The sequence below is a fragment of the Leucoraja erinacea genome, chromosome 1, assembly GCF_028641065.1.
Source record: "Leucoraja erinacea ecotype New England chromosome 1, Leri_hhj_1, whole genome shotgun sequence".
Taxonomy (NCBI): domain Eukaryota; kingdom Metazoa; phylum Chordata; class Chondrichthyes; order Rajiformes; family Rajidae; genus Leucoraja; species Leucoraja erinaceus.
Genome location: NC_073377.1, coordinates 99744153 through 99760675, shown reverse-complemented (window position 1 = coordinate 99760675; position 16523 = coordinate 99744153). Strand labels below are relative to the sequence as shown.

At 45.1% G+C, this 16523-nt stretch overlaps 1 protein-coding gene across 1 annotated transcript in view; it reads right to left on the bottom strand.

Moving 5' to 3' along the window:
- The window catches only part of prkg2 (protein kinase cGMP-dependent 2), a 97854-nt gene that overhangs the window by 33179 nt on the left and 48152 nt on the right, over nt 1-16523 (bottom strand). Inside the window, exons 9-12 of the mRNA XM_055630417.1 lie at nt 13301-13312; nt 10026-10041; nt 8247-8372; nt 1982-2118 (exon numbers count right to left, since the gene is read on the bottom strand). Of these exons, the coding sequence (XP_055486392.1) occupies nt 1982-2118; nt 8247-8372; nt 10026-10041; nt 13301-13312 (291 nt within the window). The remainder of the gene's footprint in view (nt 1-1981; nt 2119-8246; nt 8373-10025; nt 10042-13300; nt 13313-16523) is intronic.

Sequence of the window (16523 nt, the reverse complement as noted above, 5' to 3'; positions counted from 1 at the left end):
GTTTCCTGCCTCTAGTGTGCCCAAGCCCTTGACAATCTTATATGTTTCAATTAGATGCCCTCTCATCCTTCTGAACTCCAGAGTGTACAAGCCCAGCTGCTGCATTCTCTCAGCATATGACAGTCCCGCCATCCCGGGAATTAACCTTGTAAGCCTACGCTGCACTCCCTCAATAGTAAGAATGTCCTTCCTCAAATTAGGGGACCAAAACTGCACATAATACTCCAGGTGTGGTCTCACTAGGGCTCTGTACAACTGCAGAAGGACCTCTTTGATCCTATATTCGGTTCCTCTTGTTATAAAGGCCAACATGCCATTCGCTTTCTTCACTGTCTGCTGTACCTGCATGCTTATTTTTATAGACTGATGTACAAGGACCCCCAGATCCCGTTGTACTTCCCCTTTCCCCAACTTGACACCATTTAGATAGTAATCTGCCTCCCTGTTTTTGCTACCAAAGTGGATAACCTCACATTTATCCGCATTAAACTTCATCTGCCATGCATCTGCCCACTCCCCCAACCTGTCCAAGTCACCTTGCATTCTCATAGCATCCACCTCACAGATGACCCAATTTTGTGTCATCTGCAACCTTGCTAATGTTACTTTGAATCCCTTCATCCAAATAATTGATGTATATTGTAAATAGCTGCGATCCCAGCACCAAGCCTTGCGGTACCCCACTAGTCACTGCCTGCCATTCTGAAAGGGACCTGTTAATCTGTACTCTTTGTTTCCTGCCTGCCAACCACTTCTCTATCCATGTCAGCACTCTACCCCCAATACTATGTGCCCTAATTTTGCCCACTAATCTCCATTATTCGAGTGAATGATCATGAAAAAAAACAGCAAAGTCTGATCAAGGATAGTCGAGGGTCACTACTATATACCTCTTGGTGACCCTCATCCTTGATCGGACCTTGCTGGTTTTATCGTGCACTAAACGTTATTCCCTTATCATGTATCTATACACTGTAAATGGATCGATTGTAATCACGTAGTCTTTCTGCGAACAGGTTGGCACCAATAAAAACTTTTCAATGTGCCTTGGTACACGTGACAATAAATTAAACAAAACTAAATTAAAATCATGAAAAGTACATGTGAACATTTCCATGTCAAAATGTTTCACTGGGACACAGGAAATTGCAACCCACTATGTGGTCATCATTGCTTTACTTAATGCCTCACTCTGTCATTGAATCCTTTGCTTATAAAAAGCCCAGATCTCTGAAGAACAATTGCATTTACTTTGTTATTTCAAAGGTTATTTTATTGTCAAGTGTACCAATTAAGGTTCAGTGAATTTGATTTGATTACAAACTGTAAATTGTTTATAGGTGTTTATTACTGAGATATAGGTATGATACCATGACATAACTCCAAATACTTCTCATATGAAACCAAAATGTGCAAGCAAAAATATTTCAAAGGTATTACCCGCCATTCACAATAATGAGAGCGGTGAGATGCAACAAAATTGTTGCTACAGGAGATCGGTTTCCTTTGAAACATTTTTATTATTTGTTCATAGTGAATCTGGCTATGGAATTTTATGCTCAGATTGATAGTACTGTATATATATTTGTAGGGTGATTTTCAAACTATGTGCTGATAAATAAAAAGTGAAGTATCGTAAGAAATTATTTTAAACTATTTTTGCACGCAACTTGCTGTCAGCTCACATTGAAAAATGTTCGCACAGTAAAATGTTGACACGTGGAATTGAAAATGCTGGTTTACCAAAAAAACATACAAGGTGCTGAAGTAACTCAGTGGGTCAGAGAGCAACCCTGGAGAACATGGAAAGCAGATGTTTCGTGTCGCAATCCTTCTTTGGACTCATGAAATGTACGACCCAAAATGTCATCCATCCATGCTCTTTAGAGATAAGGCCTGACCCGCTGAGTTACTCCAGCACATTGTGTCTTGTTTGCATAGCAAATGTGTCTTAAGAGTATTTCCCCAGTATAGACCTTACGTTACAATAAATGGAGAGCGAGCTTCTTCAAGAATCTTCTTCTCTGAGTGGATGTGTTCTTGTTGCCTTGTGTCGACAATGTGTTTTTTCTTTATGCACTTCACAGCAAATGTCACATTTTCATTCTTCATTTTAACCTAGAGGAAACAAATTACTTGTCTGCTCTTGTATTACGTGGTAAACAAAGGGCATATTATTTTACCCCCTACATATGCACTGGATATGCACTTAAAGATGGAAAATAATTTGATGGGGAAAATTTAGAAAAAGAGATTTAACATGTAAAAGTACCTCAAAAAACACTATCGTATCTAGTTCCACTACTACCTCAGGCAGCGTGTTTCACCCACCACTCTCAGTGTAATAAAAATTTGTCCTGGACTTCTCCTTTAAACATTCCCCCTGTAACCTTATAGTTATGCCCTCTAATCTTGGACATTTCCACCCTGGGAAAAAGGATTTTACTCTCCACTCTATTTATGTCACTAATCATTTTATATAATTCTATCAGGTTTCTTAACCTCTGAACTCTAGAGAAAATAATAAAAGTTCTCCAACCTCTTATTATAGCTAATACCCTTCAATTCAGGCAGCATTCTGATAAGCTTTGTCTGCAAACATCTCCAAGTCTCCACATCTTTCTTGGAATGGGGCAACCAAGCTTCAAATGTGGCCTAACTAAAGGGCCTGAACCACTGTGGCGACCTAATCCGCGAGTCCAGCCGAGTGCCTTTGACCTTCAAGCTCGAGGGCACTCGCCTGGAAAAACTTGAGCTGGATGAACCGGCCACATTGAAACAGAACGAGCCGCGAGCTGCAGCTACCGCACACACACACACACACATCGCGAAGTTGGGGGCCAGGGAAAGCGGGGGAGCGCTGTCTGCGCTATGAAGATGAAGGGGGGTGGAGGAGAGAAGGGGAGAGAGAAGGGGAGAGAGAAGGGGAGAGAGAAGGGGGAGAGAGAAGGGGGAGAGAGAAGGGGGAGAGAGAGAGGGGGAGAGAGAAGGGGGGGGAAGGGGGAGAGAGAAGGGGGGGGAGAGAGGAGGGGGGGAGAGAGGGAGGGACACTTTTAAAAAGTTTAATAAAGTTTAGTGGGCATTTAACCTACTGGTACGTCTTCCAAGGTCGTGAAACTCCAATGAGCCAATCAAAATGGCCGATTGGAGATTGAGATTGCCTATGGCTGCCCTCGACTGCCTGTAACTAAATAGCAACCTCACTCCACTGCACTATGAGTGAAAAAGCCCCATGCCGACCAAATTTTACTCAATATCCTGACATTTTTTCCGTGACCGTGCAAATTTTTGCAGGTAGATGGGACAGGGAAAATAAGTGTTCGACTCGGACTTGTAGGGCCGAGATGGCCTGTTTCTGTGCTGTAATTGTTATATGGTTATATGGTTATATGACCTAGCTGAGGCCGCGAGTAGGCCGCAACCTCCCTTGAGCATGAAGGAGAGTTCCAGCCACCTCATACGACCTCCTAGGACCTTGTGTCGACCATGCTGCGAGTTTGAGTCCAGGGTAAACTCTTCTAAACTCGCAGATTAGGTCGCCCAAGTGGGACAGGCCCTTAAAGATATTTAAAGCTGCAGCATGACCTGCTGACTCCTGTGCTCAATGGTCCAACTGATGAAGCAAGATGCCACATGTTTTCTTTACTGCACTAACTACTTTTATTGCCACATAGGGAGTTATGAACCTGGACCCCAAGATCCCTCTCTACATCAGTGCTGTTCAGAGTTTGCCATTAACTGTAAACTTTCTCCTCACATATTACCTCCCAAAGTGAAACACATGCTCGGATTAAACTCCATCTGCCATTACTCTGCTCATATCTATAACTGATCTATATCCCACTGTCTACTTTGATATATTATGCTGTGTATCCCCGAAAGGGAGATGCACAATTTGTCTGTTGAATATTGTGCGGTGAAACAATTGCTGATTGAGGAAATCTGCACTGCAAACAAATACATGATTTTACTTCGGAGTCACGTGAGTGACTACGTGAAGACCCCGCCAACACGCGTGCGCGACATAGCGTCTCACGCAGTGCAACAGCAACGGGCGGGGCTGGAGCGTTCCGGAGGCAAAATTGAAACGGACCTACAAGGTAAGAAAAAATTATATTGAAGTTGTATTTCTTCCCCTTGCTGTGATTTATGTTACAGCACGTTGGACAAGGGGAAGAAAAAACGGACACCTGGACCGCAGGCTGCGGGGAACCAGGAAGGTCCCGGCAGCCGACAGCCATGGGCGACCAGCGGCTCCAGGACCGCAGGCTGCGGGGAACCAGGTAGGTTCTGGCAGTCGACAGCCGGGGACGACCAGCGGCTCCAGGACCGCAGGCTGCGGGGAACCAGGAAGGTTCTGGCAGTCGACAGCCGGGGACGACCGGCGCCGGCTGAGCCAAGCACCGCAAACTGTATACCCGGAAATAGCGCAGCGGGCTGGAGGTAAGCAGAACAGGAGTCGGTCCGGCTGATAGACTCTGGGAGTCCGTCCAGGAGGACGCACTGCCCAAGGGAAGTGGAAGTGACCATTGGAGTGGTTACTAAGGTCCATTTACCGACTCCAACTTTGCCAAGCTGAATCCAGCGCCATGACCCGTACAGCTCAAATCAGCGCAGCAGGCTGGAGGCAAAGCCCGGCAGGATTCAGCCCGCCCGATCATACTCATCTGAGTCCGGCCGAGAGGACGCTCTGCCCGAGTGTAGCAGAGGTCGACCGTGACTTGCTCCGGGAGATGGAGCAAGCTCACTATGGGAGTCTTCGCACTCCCACAACAGCACCTTATCAAGGGCTATAAAGCAATGCATCTCCCTCGACAGAGAAGAGCATTGTGGACCAGGGCTGGGCTGGTCCTGAAGAAGGGGACATGACTGAAGAAAACGGCAGTGTGCAGGGGGTCCAGAATGCTAAGGAGCTACTGGGAAGTGATCACCAAAATTACGGATCAACGAAAAGTACCATTGCAGACCAAGCTGGTGGCCAGCATGTACTTCTGCAGGATCTGGTAACGAAATTACGGAGAAGTATATGCCTCCTGTGAACTTTACTTCGTTAAAAATGCCTGCAGCAAACAATGCGATCTGGGGGTACACTGGGACTGGCACAAAAACCCAGAAGGTCAAACTACAGAAGATTTAAAACTTCTGACAGCAGGCATATTATTGGTTGTTCACCCAGACGATGGTACAGAGATGTCAGCAGGATTGACATTGCTCCGCAATACCCACTATGAAATTAATTGCGTGCGAGAGCACAGTAAACCTGCACTAAACCCCAAATTTGCAAGGTTGTGCGAAATAGCTGCAACGCAACCAGAGGGGAAACTTGTTTAAACAAGTAAAAAAGCTCGACGAAGAGTTTAAAGCCGTCGGGCTCATAACAGCGTCATCAGCAACGACAGCACCCCTATGAAACCACCAGCAGGTATCAACACCAGGACGCTGGTGAAAGCATGAGGGCCGCGCAGCACCACAAAGGTCCTTTTTAGGCCAAGGCCCAGAGCGACCCTCATGGAAAACTTGCCAACCCCACACTCCAGCGCCTCTTCCGCAGAAGAGGCAGAAATTGAAGAAAGGGACGTACCACCGGCAACCAGGGTGGGAGGTGGATCTGGTTCCTTCCAGAACACAAAGGTGTACGACCTGTACTAACAGGGGGAATGTTACACTTGTTTTGGGAGACATGGAGGGATCATTGTCGATACCTAAAATTTAACTGGATGGGGCAACTATGGCAGAGTATAGCTTTGCCTAATGGTCTACCTTCAGCCCCAAGACTGTTCACCAAGATATTAAAACTGGCCTTGACAATATTAGAAACAAAAACATATTGTCATGGCATATCTTGATGATATATCAATTGTGGGGAAAACCCTGGATCTAGCTAAATCAGCAGTTTTAGCTACCAAACATTGGGTGAAACTCTGGAGTCATCTCCATCCAGATAAATCTAAGTTGACGGCATCCACAACTATGGACTTTCTGGGATTTACAATTAACATTATCCATATGTCTGTAACATTGCCAAATAGTAAAGCAGACTTGGTGAAAGCCTACAACAAAATTAATTGCTAAAAGCACTGGTGTTGGGTGCATTTTATGGGCTAAAAGCCTACTGCTCACAATGCACCATCTGCATGTCCGCCTACAAATTGATAATACCACAGTGGTGGCATATATTAATCATATGGGTGGAATGAGATCGATATCATGTGTCAATCTGGCCAATATAATTTGGTTATGGTGTGTTAACATACATATTTGGCTATCAGCAAACTTACCTACCAGGTAAGCTCAATACAGTGGCACACACCAGGTCATGAAAATTCAATGACAGCACTGAATGGCTGTTGGACCACAAAAAAGTTGCTGATATTACCAAATGAGGGACACCAGATATCGATCCATTTGCATCTAGACCCAATCACCAGGTACTAACATATGTCGCTTGTGAACCACACTTGGGACAGCAGCAATGGATGTTACTCACTGAATGGAGGATAATTGTTTACAATGTTTTTCCCTCCTGCCTCATCAGTCGGATCCTAAGCAAAATACATATGGACTCAGCATCAGGTGTCTTGGAAGTACCTGATTGGTCTACACAGCCATGGATCCCTGTGGTTTTTGACATAGTCTCTGAGCCATGGTCCACCATGCTAGATCCGGGCTGGCGGACAGGACCATGAGCATGATCACGGCGGCCTATCAAGAATCAACAAGGACTGGTGTAGCGTATAATACAGCGACAACCACCAACGTCCTGGGAATTCCTGTCCAGCCTTCATGTAGATGAAGGACTGAGCTGCAGCACTATAATTGCGAAGAAGTGCCCTGTCAACTTGCTGGTGGCAGGCGCCACAACAACTCTCCATGGGATCTCACCCTCTAGTTGCCAAACTTATGAGGATTATTTACAACACTAACCCTCCTAGAGTGAGGTACTCCCAGATCTGGGACGTCAATGTTGTACTAACATTGCTAGGGGCACCAGCAATGTCCCTGTCCCTGGGGGAAAACTGACATTAAAAAACAGTATGCTGATGGTCTCAGCTCTAGGGGTCCAGTTTCTACATAAACTGAGACTGGGATAAAATGATGGCATCTCCAGAAAAGATAACTGCGCATATTAGAGCTTGTTAAACAAGATAGACCAGGAACATCAGGACAAAATTTGGAATTCCAGGTATACCCATCTGACACCCGACTGTGTGTAATGACACACCTTCTACTATACCTTAAGACTACTAAAACTTAAGAGGAAGTAAATTGGCACTATGGGCAGCCATAAACAGCCTATGGCCGGTTATCAGCACAAACCATCTTTAGATGGCTCAGACAGGTTTGGGAGCTGCTGGGGTGGATACTGACATCTTAAATCTTTATCCACAAGGGCAACAGCAACACCGGCAGCACGAGACAAGGAAGTGCCTATGGAACATATCCTGGCAACAGCAGGATGGACCTTACAATTCTTTATAATAAGCCAATAACCAAATCTGCGGTGTTGCAGAATCAAGTTTGAATTCTGTAATATATTTAGCCCTAGGGAGCATTATTTTGTTAAAATAAATTGTTATTGTTAGAATTGGATACATGTCTGAATACAATAACATACTTCCTCCCTTGAATGACCGGCAGTGAATGAAGCATGGATTGTTCCAAGGCTTGAAATCACAGATCTTTAAAATCACGTGACTCCGAATTAAAATAGTAAGATATCAGTTTGAAGTCTGATCTTTATTTTATGAGGAGTTACGATGAGGGATTACGTGCCCTCCGCTCCCGCCCTCTATTAGGTCAACTGGTATATTAGTTCTTCTTATCTTACTATGTTTATTTCAATACTATTACTGTGATTCCACACCGCTGCTTTGAAGAATGTTGCGCACGCGTGCTGGTGGGGTCTTCACATAATCCCTCATCGTAACTCCTCATAAAATAAAGATCAAACTTCAAACTGGTAAGTTCTCATTTAATCTTACTATTCTATCTGAAATCAGAACCACACTGAAATTCGAAGAATAATCTTCAAGAGCTAGTCTTAACTAAGTTGCATCACTGAAACAGTATTGAAAACATTTGATGTGAGAAACATTACAAATTTGGCGATAATAAATCAGTGGACTGTGTTAAACCACCTCATTCCCTATTTTGCTAATGGCCACATGAAAGAAAATGCATCCCTTTACACACTTACAACCATTAGTAAGAAACAATATTGAATTTCATATCAGCAGAAAACTTACCAACTCAACTCTCCCAAATCCACCTACCCCCAAGGTGGCGATGATTTCAAGGTTCCTGAATAGAGATGTTGGAGAAAACTTGGCTACCTTCTCCATCAACTCAATCATTTCTAAAGAGATCTCTTCCTCTTGTACACATGTGAATGTTCTGTGCAAAACAATGATCACAATAAAAACTGAGAATATAATTCAACATTAATTCTTGAAAAGCAAAACAATGGATCAGAAAGAAGATGGCATAAAAAACATAAATAATTCTGAACATCTGTCACAGATCCAAGTTGTATATAATTAAGTTCACACAATCAGTGGAATAAAATTGGGAGCAGAAGTCATACTGGGAATAAGAATTGAAAATGGAACTTTGCCAAATTAAGGTATCATGTTAATTATACTGAGATTATGATAAAAATATGTACGTGACAAATAAGAAGTTTCCAGAAGACTGAGGTGTGTCGATTTAACATTTTAATTCAATTATTTAAAAAAAGGATAAGCATGACAACTGTGGATTTGGTATCCCAAGATCACTTAAGGATTAACTTCTAAATAGCACAGGATTAAAATGGTACTAAATATACAAGATGATGCACAAAATTGACCTTCAGTGTGTAAAAATGATCATCTGGTTTCATTTCCTCACTGAAATAAATAAACAGAAAATGGCCTTGGATTATCTAACTCCTTAGGATGTCCCTCAGGGTGAAGAATGATTTACATAGATACATAGATACATGGACAATAGGCGCAGGAGTAGGCCATTTGGCCCTTTGTGCTAGGACCGCCATTCAATGTGATCATTGCTGATCATCCACAATCAGTACTCCGTTCCTGCTTTCTCCTCATATCCTTTGATTCCGCTAACCCCACGAGCTCTACCTAACTCTCTTTTGAATCCATCCAGTGAATTGGCCTCCACTGCCTTCTGAGGCAGAGAATTCCACAAATTCACAACACTCTGGATGAAAAAGTTCTTCCTCATCTCAGTTCTAAATGGCCTACCCCTTATTCTTAAACTATGGGCCCTGGTTCTGGACTCCCCCAACATCGGGAACATGTTTCCTGGCTATAAGATTCCCTCTCATCCTTCTAAATTCCAGTGAATACAAGCCCAGTCGCACCATTCTTTCATCATATGACAGTCCCACTATGCCGGGAATTAACCTCGTGAACCTACACTGCACTCCGTCAATAGCAAGAAGATCCTTCCTCAAATTAGGAGACCAAAACTGCACACAATACTCCAGGTGTGGTCTCACCGGGGCCCCACTAATCTCCTGTGTTGGACCTTATTAAAAGGCTTTCTAAAAGTCCAGGTTACACTACATCCACTGGCTCCCCTTGTCCATTTTACTTGTTACATTCTCAAAAAATTCCAGAAGATTAGTCAAGCATGATGCTATTACATCTTTAATAATTGACTCCAGCATCTTCCCCACCACCGATGTCAGACTAACTGGTCTATAATTCCCTGTTTTCTCTCTCCCGCCTTTCTTAAAAAGTGGGATAACATTAGCTACCCTCCAATCCACAGGAACTGATTCTGAATCTCTCGAACATTGGAAAATGATGACCAATGCATCCACAATTTCTAGAGCCACCTCCTTGAGTAACCTGGGATGCAGACCATCAGGCCCTGGGGATTTATCAGTCTTCAGTCCCATCAGTCTACCCAACACCATTTCCTGACTAATGTGAATTTCCTTCAGTCACCCTAGGTCCTCTACAGGGCCATCGTAATAGCATTGTAGGCCCCGGGCAAATCAGTGCATTGGGGACCCTACACTTCCAGTTTCTTTATGCCGAATCAAATATACCATCATGCACTTGTGATGTTCTTCTCCATTTTCATGTTCTATAATAACATCTACAATACATAGGTTAGCATGGGGCCCCTATGCTCGTGGGGCTCCAGGCAACTGCCCAGCATGCCCATGCGTTAAGACGGCCCTGGTCCTCTAACCATTAGTACATCAGGAAGATTGTTTATGTCTTCCTTAGTGAAGACAGAACCAAAGTACCTGTTCAACACGCCTGCCATTTCCTTGTTCCCCATAATAAATTCACCTATTTCTGTCTTCAAGGGACCCACTTTTGCCTTAACTAATTTTTTCCTCTTCACATACCTGAAGAAGCTTTTACAATCCTCCTTGATATTCATGGCTAGCTTACCTTCGTACTTCATCTTTTCTCCCCGAATTGCCTTTTTAGTTACTGTAGATGATATATGCATGTGACCCTTAATATAGTTACCTCATCACTACTAACCACTCCCCATATCACAAGTATAATTACAACCTCCCCACCCACATATCGCTCTCTAGTTTCCGTGACAGACCACGTACAGCTAGTGCTCTCTGTAATGCCACAGTATGAATAAAAGAAGTCACAGTGTGTTGATAACACTTCTTTACATGGTGTCAAACCTCCTACCCTTGCGCCTCATGTTTATCGGTTGTTTCTTTAATTTTGCCCCAGTTTTCTGTTACCCCCTCTGTTTTTCCTCGTTATGGCCACTTCTTGCCGCAAACCCGATGTGCTCGTTTTCGATGCAGACATTGCCCATCGATGGGATGTCTTTAGACGTGACTTTGACCACTATGTCACAATCGCTCATCCTGCCGCTACTCCTGCCGTCCAAGCTTCTCTGCTCCTTAACCTGGCTGGTCCCGATGCCCTGGCTCGGTCAGACTTCTTCGTCTACGCTGCGGGTGAATCTGTTCGGGACCCGGTATGTTTATTGGCTAAGTTTACCGCGATTTGCGACATTCCGACTAATTGCATTTTAGAACGTTTCAAACTGTTCGGGCGGCGTCAGCACCCTGGTGAATCTGCTGAGAACTATGTTGCTGCGCTGCGACACCTGGCCAGACGGTGCCGCCTTGAGACGCTTACCCCCGAGGAGCTGACCAGGGACCTTCTGGTCTACGGTCTCCGTGATGAAAAGCTAAGGGCTGAACTTTTGCGCAAGCCCGACCTGTCTTTTAACGAGGCTATGCATGCCTGCCGCTTAGCCGAAGCCGTCACTTCCGCAGTGTCTCCGGCTGATCAGGACATTAACTTTGCCAGCGTTACCGCCCTTGGCAGAACCGTACCCCGCCACGACCCCCGAGGTCCGGCACTGTTCCCGGGGGACGTACCCTGCTAAGGTGCCCCAATTGTAACTTTGCCACTCATCAGTACAATGTATGCCCTGCGTTGGGCAAAGCGTGCAATTACTGCAAGAAACTAAACCATTTTTCTGCTGCCTGCCGTTCCCGTGGGAAGCCTCCTGCTGCTCCAAGGTGTATGTTAAACAACTTGGAGCAAACTGATAGCGAGCTCAGTTTCCAGTACCATCTCAACGAACTCCCTGTGTCTGAATCTGGGTCCTCTCAGGGGGAGACCAGCATTTTTTCTGTGTTTGATGCACCTGCAGAGATAACAGACCCTTCAGTTCGTGTAACTGTGAACAACTCGACCTTCACCGCTAAGTTAGATACCGGAGCTGTTGCGAATGTTATGTCAACAATCCTCTTCAATAAGATTAGGTCTAATGAGCAAGTTACTTCTGATCGCTCCACTTTGCACGCATACGGGGGAGGGGTGCTTGTTCCTGTGGGTAAGGCAACTCTGCGCTACAAGATACTGGAGACCTCTCGGCCCCTCACTTTCTATTTTCTCGATTCCAACTGCATTACCCTGTTGGGCAACCAAGCCTGCCAGGACCTGGGCCTGGTCTCCTTCCACCGTGACATCCACAAGGTGCAGGCCCTAATGGACCCGTTGGCTGAATATCCTAACCGCTTTGATGACGAGCTGGGCAAGCTGCCCTACAACTACAAGATTGTCGTCGACTACAAGGTCGAGCCAGTGGTCCATGCGCCACATCGTGTCTCCTTCGCCATGAAGAAAAAAGTAGAATCGACGCTGCACAGCATGGTAAAAATGGGCATCCTAAAGGCGGTCAGCGAACCCACCAAGTGGGTCTCCACCATGGTTGTTGCCGCGAAAAAGGACAAAAGCGAAATACGCATTTGCATCAACCCCAAAGACCTAAACCTTGCCATCAAACGCCCGCACTACCCCATGAGAACAGTAGAGGACGTCGCTGCACAGATTGGTCCGGCCACAATCTTTTCTGTCCTCGATGCCAAGAGCTCCTTGTGGCAGATACCGCTTGACGAGCTTTCCTCCAACCTGACAACTTTCAGCACCCCCTTCGGCAGATTTAAGTTCCTCCGAATGCCATTCGGAATCAACTCTGCCAGCGAGGTGTTCCAACGGACAATGGAGCAACTGTTTGCCGGTCTACCATGTGCCATCATCGTTGACGACATCCTGGTCTACGGTAAGGATGTCGCTGAGCACAATTTCAAACTCCGCCAAGTCCTAGACCGGGCCCGGAAGATCAATTTGAAACTCAACCCCAAGAAGTGCCGATTCCGCGTCACCGAGGTCACATATGTTGGACATGTATTCACAGCCTCGGGGCTGAAACCCGACCCACAGAAAACGGCTGCCATCTCCGAGATGTCATCACCCACTGATGTGCCCAGCCTGCAACGTTTCCTGGGCATGGTAAATTACCTGGGGAAGTTCATCCCCGACCTGAGGGATTTGATACAGGAGGACACGGCCTGGGCTTGGTTCCCTCAACACCAAAAAGCTTTCGACATCCTTAAGTCCAAGCTGATCAGTACCCCCACACTCAAATTCTTTGATCTGCAACGTCCCATTATTATCACCTGCGATGCCTCTCAGTTCGGGCTCGGTGCCGCTTGTCTACAGCTCCATGACGGCCTGCAACTGTCAGTCTCCTACGCGTCCCGTACCATGACCCCTGCCGAACAGCACTACGCACAGATCGAGAAGGAGCTACTGGCCGTGGTGTTTGCCTGCTCCAAACTATGCAACACTTTCACCATTGAAACAGATCACCAGCCGCTTGTCACCATCCTCAACAAGTCGATCCATGTTGCCTCATCCCGACTGTAGCGCATGATGCTGCAGCTCCAGCGTTTCACTTTCAACGTCGTTTTCCAAAAAGGCAAAGACATGTTCGTGGCCGGCACGCTATCCCGCGCCTCACTAATATCCACCAATCGCCATCCCTATGAAATGTCTGACCTGATGGTGCTCAATGTCAATATTGTCCCTTCACAGCAGATGAAGTCCCTGGTCGAGCACACTGCCGATGATCCTGTCCTGCAACAGCTTGCTGCCATCATCCAGCAGGGGAGATGGCGAGATGCGAACCCGGTCGGGACGTGTTGTCAAGCCTGTCCGCTATGGTGATTTTGCTTAACCATTTCTAGCGCATGAGACGTGGTCGCCCTGTCACTACTTTGTTTGACTTTCATTTCCAGGGGGAAGGATGTAGATGATATATGCATGTGACCCTTAATATAGTTACCTTATCACTACTAACCACTCCCCATATCACAAGTATAATTACAACCTCCCCACCCACATATCGCTCTCTAGTTTCCGTGACAGACCACGTAAAGACAGCTAGTGCTCTCTGTAATGCCACAGTATGAATAAAAGAAGTAAAGTCACAGTGTGTTGATAACACTTCTTTACAATTACCTTCTGTTGATCTTTAAAAGTTTCTCAATCCTCTGGTTTCCCACTCATCTATCCAATGTTATACGTCTTCTCTTTTATTTTTATACTTTACTTGACTTCCCTCGTCAGTCACGGTCGCCTCTTACTCCCCTTAGAATCTTTCTTCCTCTTTGGAATGAAATGATCCTGCATCTTCTGATTATTCCCAGAAATACCTGCCATTGCTGTTCCACCGTCATCCCTGCTAGGGTCCCTTTCCAGTCAACTTTGGCCAGCTCCTCCCTCATGGCTCCATAGTCCCCTTTGTTCAACTCTAATACTGACACTTCCGATTTTACCTTCTCCCTCTCAAATTGCAGATTAAAACTTATCATATTATGGACATTACCTCCTATTAGTTCCTTTACCTTGAGTTCTCTTATCAAATCCGGTTCATTACACAACACTAAATCCAGAATTGCCATCTCCCTGGTAGGCTCCAGTACAAACTGCTCTAAGAATCCATCTCAGAGGCACTCTACACACTCCCTTTTAGGTCCAGTACCAACCTTATTTTCCCAGTCTACCTGCATGTTGAAATCTCCCATAACCACCATAGCATTACTTTTGTTACATGCCAATTTTAACTCCTGATGCAACTTGCACCCTATATCCAGGCTACTGTTAAGAGCCCTGTAGATAACACCCATTATGGTCTTTTTACACTTACAATTTCTCAGTTCTATCTACAATGACTCTACATCTTGTGATTCTATGTCACCCCTCGCAAGGGATTGAATTTTCATTCCTTACCAACAGAGCTATCCCACCCCCTCTGCCCACCTGTCTGTCTTTTCGATGGTACGTATACCCCTGAATATTCAGTTCCCAGCTCTGATCCTCTTGCAGCCATGTCTCTGTAATTCCCCACAACATCAAACTTACCAATCTTTAACTGAGCCTTAAGCTCATCCATTTTATTTCTGATACTTTGTGCATTCATATATAACACTTTTAATTTGGTATTCACCTCCCCTCTCATACCAATTTCTATTTCACCTAACATTACAATCTTATCCCTTGTTAAACTTTCCGTCGCATTAATTTCCCAACCATGTGAATCAATTTATTTCCATGAGAGCCAACCACCACTGAAATCTTGCCAAATGGCGCGGATCATCTCAGAAGATTACTTCTCTAGATGTTGCCAAATACTCTAGTGAATCTCTGCAAGTGTATGCCAGACAGCTTGCTGACTGGTTGCAACACAGCCTGGTTCCCTAACTCAAATATCCAGGAATGGAGGTTGCAGAAAGTGGTGAATGCTGCCTGGTCCATCACGGGTATTCACGTCTCCATCATCGAAGGAATCTACAAGAGGCACTGCCTCCAGACATCCGCTAATATCAACAAAAGCCCACACCACCTTGGCCATGCTCTCACCTTGCTGATACCATGGGGCAGAGGGTACAAGAGCCTCAGAACTGTTACCTGCAGGTTCAAGAACTGTATCTTCCCATCCACCATCTGGCCCTTGAACCACAGTGCACAACCCTAACCACAATCCTACCTCAGCAATAAACTACCATGGACCATTTCTAGGTTGCACTACATACTTGGTGGCCTTGCACCCTGCTTGAAGTGGTATGAAACTGCACTTGAAACTTGCACTATTTCATCTGGTTATCGTGTATAATTGATAATTTATTGTATTATATTTATTGTACATTATTTATTGAGCTGTTGTATTAATGAGCCTGTAAACTTGCACCAAGTAAGAATTTCATTGTTCCATTCCCCGCACACATCACAATTAAACACTTTTGATTCTCTTGACTCTGGATGTGGACAAGCTAGGCACACTTCATCCACTATTTCAGCAACGCGTAATAGGAGCACGCTGCTTTGCAAAACCCTGGTAATTGGGAAAATAATTCATTCTAGATCAATTAGCATTATCTATATTACTAAAAGTAAGACCTTGACCAGGTCTTCCCCCCCAGAAAGAAAAACGTCCTGTTTTTCTGTTTCATGATTTTAGAAAAAACGCTGCCACTTACGGCTGTGATGTTTGGCCATCTTACTCAGAGTCCCCCTCCACTGAGCAGGACAAGAGGATTTTTTCCATTGATGAAAAATAAAAGAGTTATTAATGTTTAAAAAATGTTGAGATTCTCTCTGCTGGAGGGACTATAAAACCCAGAAGTGTTGTGTCTCAGTCAGTCTCTGCAAGATGGGGAAGTGAGAGGGTCACGTCTCTCAGTCTGAGCTGTGAATAACACTGAACACATGTGTACTGAGTGTGGTTTTATTGACCTTGAGTGCCCTTAATGTTTGGGTTGAAGTAAAATGTCTGCAAATGGTTGCAGGGGGGGGGGGGGGGGGGGTGTTTGTTTTGAAATTAAATCTCTGCAAATGGTTGGCTGGGGGGGGCCACTTATGGCTGTGCGTTTTTGGCCATCTTACTCAGTCCCCCTCCGCTCATCAGGTGCAGAGGATTCTTCCCATAAATGAAAAATAAAAATGTTATTAGTATTTAAAAAATGATGAGAATCTCTCTCCTGTCAATCACGCCATGAAGGTCACACCTTTTCCGGTGGGAGGGGGGGAGGGATTATAAAACCCGGAAGTGTGGGTGTGGCTCAGTCGCTGCATGATGGGGGAGAGAGAGGTCACGACTGTCTGAGCTGTGAATCAACTGAACACACTGAATATCTACTGAACTGTGAATGTGTTTTTTGTGTGGTT